Source organism: Trichosurus vulpecula, chromosome 6 (assembly GCF_011100635.1).
Source record: "Trichosurus vulpecula isolate mTriVul1 chromosome 6, mTriVul1.pri, whole genome shotgun sequence".
NCBI classification, from domain to species: domain Eukaryota; kingdom Metazoa; phylum Chordata; class Mammalia; order Diprotodontia; family Phalangeridae; genus Trichosurus; species Trichosurus vulpecula.
Window position 1 is genome coordinate 47,349,992 of NC_050578.1, and position 7,358 is coordinate 47,357,349.

A 7,358-nucleotide genomic window follows, 5' to 3' on the forward strand; every position below is an offset into this window, starting at 1 on the left:
TGCAAAGTCCTACTGGAGAAGACCACATTACCAAAATTAACAATAATAACTAGCACTTACAAGTTTGCAAAGCATTTTAAAACTATTATCAATCTTTCCAACAACCTTGGGAGATGGGTGCTATTATTACACACATTTTATAGATGGAGAAACAGAGGCAAACAGAGGTTAAGTGACTTGTCTAAGGTCATACAGCTAGTTAGCATCTGAGGTCAAATCTGAACTTAAGGCTTGCTCCAAACCCAGTGCTCTATCCACTGTACTTGTAACTGCCTTGAGAGAAACAAGACTAACAATTCTGGGTTGCTAGTTTGTAAATGTTCTTTGTAAAAGCTCACTCCTCCTCCTCCCTCTAGGAACCTCAAATGGTTTATTATAAAATTAATTTAATCTCAAATGACGATACTGAATTTGTCTCAATGGCTTTAGCCTGTGGTCTTACTACATTTGACTAATGATGAACCTGGTGGAAATGACTATCATAAACTAGTTAGATTTCAGTTCAACATGCGAAGCCTGGAATAAAGTACGTTAAATTCCACAGTCTTTATTGGCAAAGTCTAATCCCAGCAGTCCAGCCAAGTGAGAAGGCTTGGTTGCACCATAAAAACAGTGAACTTTCTGAAAACAAGATTCTGTACCATACGCCAGAGTTGTGTTATTGACCCAGGACGGCACAAGTAAACTAGTCACAAGGAAAGCATAATCTACGATATACTGTTCACATTCTTTTACTCTTGGCATAGGACTGATCACAAAAGCACAGAGTCAAAGACAGAAGGGATTTTAGAAGTTGTCCAGTCCAACCCCCTCATTTTACAGAAAAGGAAAGAGATCTAGAGCTGAGGTCACTGGCCCAAGATCACACATGTAGTACATGGCTGGATCTGAATGCAAGTCTCTGACTACAAATCCAGCACTCTTTCCACTGTACCAGGACATATTACATTTACTTTGTTGGGGGAAAAAATTCTCTTACTCTGATGCTTCATCCTGGTGTCAAAGGGGCCTTGGCTTCTTAAAGACCATGCCAGTGAAGTCCAACCTCTGGCACATTTTATTACACTAGAAAAGCTTTGAACCTGAGCCGGGGCCTGGTGACGGGCTCTATATTTGTCATTCAAACCTCAGACAAACAAGTTTACAGAAGCTTGTCCCCAGATTGACCTCATGGTAATGAAAATTTTGATCACAGCAACTCAAGAGTCACCATTTATCAAGATATGGAGGGTGTCCCAACGAAGGGATCTATATCAGGGAAATAACTCAGTACTGTAAGTATGTGTAAGGTAACATGTTAGTTCTATACATACAAAGCTCTCAAGGAGTTTAATGCTTCATATACAGCTTTTTCATATACAGTTTTTTAATTCCCAGCATCTAGCCTTGAATAGAGTAATAAACGTTTGTTGGAGTGAATTCAACAGCTACCCAATATGGGGTAGAGATGTACTGAAAGGCAGCTAAAATAAGAAAAATAATAATTAACAACCCTAGGTAATAGGCACTAGGGATCACCCAGGGAAAGAATTGTTTTCCTGAATATCCTAGAGATCGCTATCAATTTGCATAGACAGAAATTAAGCATCCCAACAGGCACATAATCACCATGGTGATGTCTTCATAAGAAGACCTGATGCTTTTGGTTAGCTATAAACGAAGAGAAGAAACTTGAGACAGATGCTCTGATCAGAAGAGACTTCAGGCATACTAGGGAGTACTTGTTTATTTTAAATTTTGCATGTGTTCTTAGAGTTGAAGGGTTTCCCATAACTGACAAGATAATACTAGGTCAATACATGATCTATTTTTATTTATATCTCCCATTATATCAAACTTTCATAATATAATCAACCTTATCTTTCTTGTTGTCTTATTAACTGCTAAAATTATAACTGTGTGTTGTGTCCCCTCACCTCCCCCCACCCCTCCCCAGGAAAGCATATATGTGGAAGCAAAGTAACCTGCAGTATATCCAACAGCGAACACCTCCAAAGTACTTGTGTTTAAGTACTTTAAAAGTGAAACAAAACTATGGCTGAAATATACTGTTAGACAATTGTAGCTGCAGGAAGGGGAAGACAATTAACTGCCAGGTTAAATGACTTGCCACACAATTCTTTGGTGGAAGACTTAGTCTCCACCTTGACAGGAATTACTAGGAAACAAAAAACGACTACTGAAAAATACTATTTCACTTCCTAAAAGTTCATCTATTGTCCAATGGAAAAAAAAATTTAACTACATATTTCCAAAAAGCTATGAAGAAAAATGGTTTAAAAAATTAAAGCAACACAACTAGTAGTTCCCAATTGAGGACAAAAAAGAGTTCATCTCTTATGTAGATAACTTTTAAAAAACTCTTTAATGGACAAAAAAATCTAGAAAACCAGTATCAGTATAGTTATCACCCTTTATTTGGATTGCCAGTTTTTCTGTTCCCTACCCTTAAAAAAAATAGTCCAAATGACAATGTACTATGCATTTTTAAAAGTGATGTGGATTCAAGATGCAGAATGAGACATGCATTTGGACATGGAAGCGTGGGAACTTGTTTGGCCTGACTATGCTTATTTGTCACAAAGGTTTTGTTTTTCTTTCAAATTTCTAAAACCTGGGGTGGGAGAGAGATAATAAATATTTGTTATCTGAAAAACGAAATAAAAATTTAAATCTGAAGAGTACAATAAAGTAAAATATTGAGTTACAATGAGATACTATATAGGCCTGAAGAATTAGAAATTCAAATGAATGCAGAATAGATAACTACAGACTATGAGTTATGCTTATTTAAAATGAGTAACTGCCATTACTGGATAGTCACAAATAAACTGATGCTAATGGGAGCCAAAAGTAATGTAACTTTCTTTAATAATTTTGCCAAATAATTTTCCAAATTGTTTTGCTTAAGTCAAAGTAACAATTACATTCCTTAAGCACTCACCAACAGATGGTAGGGTTATGATACAAATGCACCAGAGATAATTCACAATGTCGATAATCCACAACACAGAAAATGAACAATTAACCACAAAAGGCATGCGTGGCTCCTAGGTAAACATGGGTTTGTATTACTCTAAAACATTTACTTCACTCCATAAAACAAGTCTGGATCTCTTATAGAAAAGAAAAAATATGATCTCGATATGTTAAAAAAAATTATCTCTATGTATTGCGAAGTAGATCATCTAATATTCCTTCCTAGTCATAGAAAACGATTTTAGCATGTGTCAAAGAACATTATCAAAATGATTTACAGATTAAACAAATAGAGTTTACTTCCCTTTTTGAAAAGCATCAATTAGAAAACTTAGATGGATATTGAGCTAAATGTTACATAGCCTACATTTTAAATTTTATATGTCCATTAAAAAACTACTAGATTTCACTAAGACGACAAGACAAGCGGATAGGACAGCCGGACAATTCTTTGGGGAAGGTAAAATATTTCCTCTAACATGGATGTTTTAAGACTCAGACTTGCAATGACTTCAAGTTTGAACCAGAGCAAGATCCCTAGTCCACCCTACCTAAACGCACTAACACTGCCCAAATAGGGCACGGATTTTCTGGACATAATTTTTCAGCTCAAAACCCTGAATAACTCAATCTACAAGAACCTCATTTAAAAAGTGGCTTTCTTTATTTTGATGGGGAATGTGAAATATCAAAACTCAATACCACAAGCATTCTATTTTGTCGTGTGTGTGTGTGTGTGTGTGTGTGTGTGAGAGAGAGAGAGAGAGAGAGAGAGAGAGAGAGAGAGAGTGTGTTGGGTGGGAGGGAGGGAGGACAGACAGACACAGGAAGGAGAGGAGGGGGACACAGAAAGACACACATGGAAGGGGGAAGTGGGGAGAGGTAGACACATACAGGGACACAGAGTGGGGGAGGGAGATAGAAACATAAGAGATGAAGGAAGAAGGGAAAAGAGACACACAGGAGGAGGGAAGGAGAGAGAGGGAGAGAGGAAAAGACGGGTGGCGGGGACGACGGGACAGAAACAGAGGAGGAAAAAGAGACAGTGACAGAGAGAGGGAGGGGACACTACGAGAGACAGGGAGCTGAAGGGGAGAGGGGAAGGAACAGAAACAGATCCAGGGATAGAGTAGGAGAGATAAACAGGGATTGAGAGAGAGGGAGGGAGAGAGAGACAAAGAGACAGAGAGGTAAAGAAGGAAAGAGAAGGAGGAGGGGGAGAGAGAAAGACAGAGGGAAAAAAGGAAAGAGGTAAAGAAGGAAAAGAGAGAGGAAGAGGAGGAAAGAGGGGTAAGGAGGGAGGGGCGGAGAGAGAGAGGAAAAGAAGGAAAGAGAGAAGAGGAGGAGGAAAGAGGGAGGAAGAGGGGGCACGGAGGAGAGAAGGGGATGGAGAAGAGAGAGAAGGAAAGAAGGAAAGAGAGAGGAAGAGGAGGAAAAAGGCGTGGGGGGGAGAGAGACAGAGTGAAAGAAGGAAAGAGAGGAGGAGGAAAGAGGGGGGAGGGGGTGAGAGTCGGGGAAAGGGGAGAGAAAAGGAAAGAGAGGAGGAAAGAGGGGGAAGAGATCGATTGATTGCAGTTTGTTCCCCTCCCCCATTAATTTCGGAGACCCACTTGCCGGGGGGAGGAAGGAAGGAGTTTCCGCTCGGGAAGGAGCAGGTGTCAAGTGCAGCAAACTCGGAACCCCCCGAGGGCTGAGAGCTGCACCCCGGAGGCCCGGGGGAGCAGCCGCCACACCTCCAGCCCAAGTGGGTCAGGGTTACAGTTGCACCCACGCTGCGTGGCGATGCGCAATTGTCCGCAAACTTAAGCCCCAACTTGGGCCGGTGGTTCCGCAGCCGCACCGCAGAATCCACGCCGCCTCCCCCTTTCTCCGGACGCCCCGGGCACCGGGCAGGGCCCCCAGGAGCCAGCGATGTCCTCTCCGGAGGCTTTCCTGACCCCGAGCCTCGCCCAGACCCACGCCCGGGCCTCCCGCCGCGCCTCCAGGCCGGCCCCGCCGCCCTCCCCACGGCCAGGCCGGAGCCCCCGGCCGCCCGCGCCCTAGGCCCCGCGCGCCGCCCGCCCGCCCGCCTCCCCCTCTCGCGGCCGGCCTCACCGTTCTGGTAGTGCGGGGCCGGGCTCGGGCCGGCGGGGGCGGCCGCCGCTCCGAGCCGGGGCGGGATCCTGGCGCTGGAGGTGGCGTGGGGGTGCGGGGCGCCGGCAGGGGCGGACATGACCGGCGGCGGCTCCGGCTCCTAGTCGGGGAGGGAGGGAAGGAGGGAGAGGGAGGGGAGGGGGGGAGGGGAGGCGGGAGGAAGAGGAAGGAACACGCTGGGCGTCACCAAAGGGATCGAACCGGAACCTGGAACTCGGGGGCGCGCCGACGTTCCTCGGGAAAATCTACGCTACGCCAGGCGCGCGCCGCCGCAGCTCCGCCGCTGCCGGGAATCCCTGGCCTCGTTGTCGTCCTCGCCCTGCCCTCCCCCCACCTCCGCTCCCCTCTCAGTAGATCGCGCGCCGCCGTCACAGCGCCCCCTGGCGTCGGCACCCGGAAGCGTGGAGGCTCCCAAGGCCGGGAGGTGCGAGCCTGGGAGCACGCGTAGAGGAACTTGTCAGCACCCGAGACCGAACTTCCTGCGGGATCTCAGTCTCCCGGCTGATCCTCGAGCAGGCCCTCCCCTTTCTCCCTCCCTCCTTGAGGCCCAACTTGCCCCGGGCGTATCCCACCGTGGATGGAACGCGGGGAGCCCCGGGATCGTCTAGCTAGGGGATGCCTCCCGCAGCGAGCCTCGGACAGGGACGGCCGCATCTCAGACTTCTTCAAAGTTCTAGACCTGGGAGCGAGCCGGCACGGGAAAGGGCCCGCATCCCCGTTTTACTAAGGAGTCCCGAGGCGGGGCGGGGCCGGACTCCCGCTCCATCCCATGGAAAGAGCTCTCAATTTGGAGACAGAACTCGAGTTCGAATCCCCACTCTGCCTCTTACTCCCTGGGAAGACGTCGATTAACTTCTCTGGACCTCAGTTTCCAAACCTGTAAAATGAAAAAAATTGGACTGTGACCTCAAAAATCCCAGTCTGCATATACTTTTTAATGTCCATAACACTATGTATTGTCTTTCCCCATTAGAATGTAATTAATTTTTATAGTAGCCTACCATTTATAGAACACTTTATAAGGTTGGCAGAATGTTTTGCATACATTAATTCCAGTTTTTTTATATTCCCCTATGCTTAGCGCTGGGTTTGCTACATAGTGAATGCTTACTATCCATCCTTCCATTTACCCATCTGTCTGTCGATCTATATATCTATCCTACGTACTTATCTAGATCTCATCTACCAATCTCATCTGGCTATCCTATATCTACTGTATCTATCCACTATCTATATATCCTATATATCTATAGCTATATAGATATCCTATATCTACTTGTCCTTCTATCTTTATCAGCTATGGATCTATGTATCTGTCCTGTCTATACTTACCTATCCTGTTGTAAGAAATGGGAGGAGGAGTTTTGTTTGCACAGAACTAAAGGTGTGCTTCCCTGCCCTCCCCCACCCCAGCTTTAGCAGAGACCAGGCCTCAAGGTCGGTCAGGTGAGAGGTCAGAGGCTTGTAAGCATGTGCATACTTTTTGAGAAGGCAGTCTGGGGAATTAGAGAGGCCAAACCCACTTGAACCTGTTCAAGCTTATCTAGGGTCTGGTCTTGGTCAAGAATCCAGGCCTACTGATTTGCATCATTTGCATATGTTAAAGAGGGAAAGTAGGGGAAGTAAAAGAATATAGTTTAATCCTAAACTAAGACAAGGAAAATCTAATTAACTTCACTTTTGCTTCTGTATCTTTATTATCCTATTTATATAAACTGTATAACCTAGGAAAACTATATAAAAAACAAAGATTATAAACTAACTATGACTCTAGCAGGAGTGGAGGGAATGGTTACCCCTGCTCCTGCAGCTGTATCAGTGTGAGTATTCCCACGAGCACTACACCCGCTCTCCCGGGGAGCGTAATAAAATGCCTTCCTCTGCCCACACTGGTCCTGAATTCTTTGGGTGTGAATGGGCAAATCACATGGATTTTCCTAAGGTCAAGTGAAGGGAAGCAACAGGCAGCGGAAGCTCGCCCGGCTTACTCCTGGATCTTGTCTTGGGGTGTCCTGTGATCCCCACTGCGGTGTTAAGAGGGCTACCACTCTGGATTCCCTTGGGGAATCCTGTGGTCTGCACGGCCTTCTTAAGGGGACATCACATGGGACTTCCGGCCCTGTCTCGGGAGCCTTGTGATCTTACTGCCATTCTAAGGGGCCATCACTTGGGTCTTCCTTAGGGTCTGACCCCTAGGAGGCCCTGTGCTCCCCACAGATTTAAGGGATGGCTACCACTTGGTCTTC

The 7,358-nt window shown here is 45.9% G+C and overlaps 1 protein-coding gene across 1 annotated transcript in view; it reads right to left on the bottom strand.

The window, feature by feature from the left end:
* Positions 1-5,212, bottom strand: part of SEC24B (SEC24 homolog B, COPII coat complex component) — a gene marked incomplete in the record, with an annotated part of 71,899 nt that extends 66,687 nt beyond the window's left edge. The window contains 1 exon segment of the mRNA XM_036763892.1: positions 5,074-5,212. Within this exon segment, the coding sequence (XP_036619787.1) occupies positions 5,074-5,191 (118 nt within the window).
* Between the last annotated feature and the right edge of the window lie 2,146 nt (positions 5,213-7,358).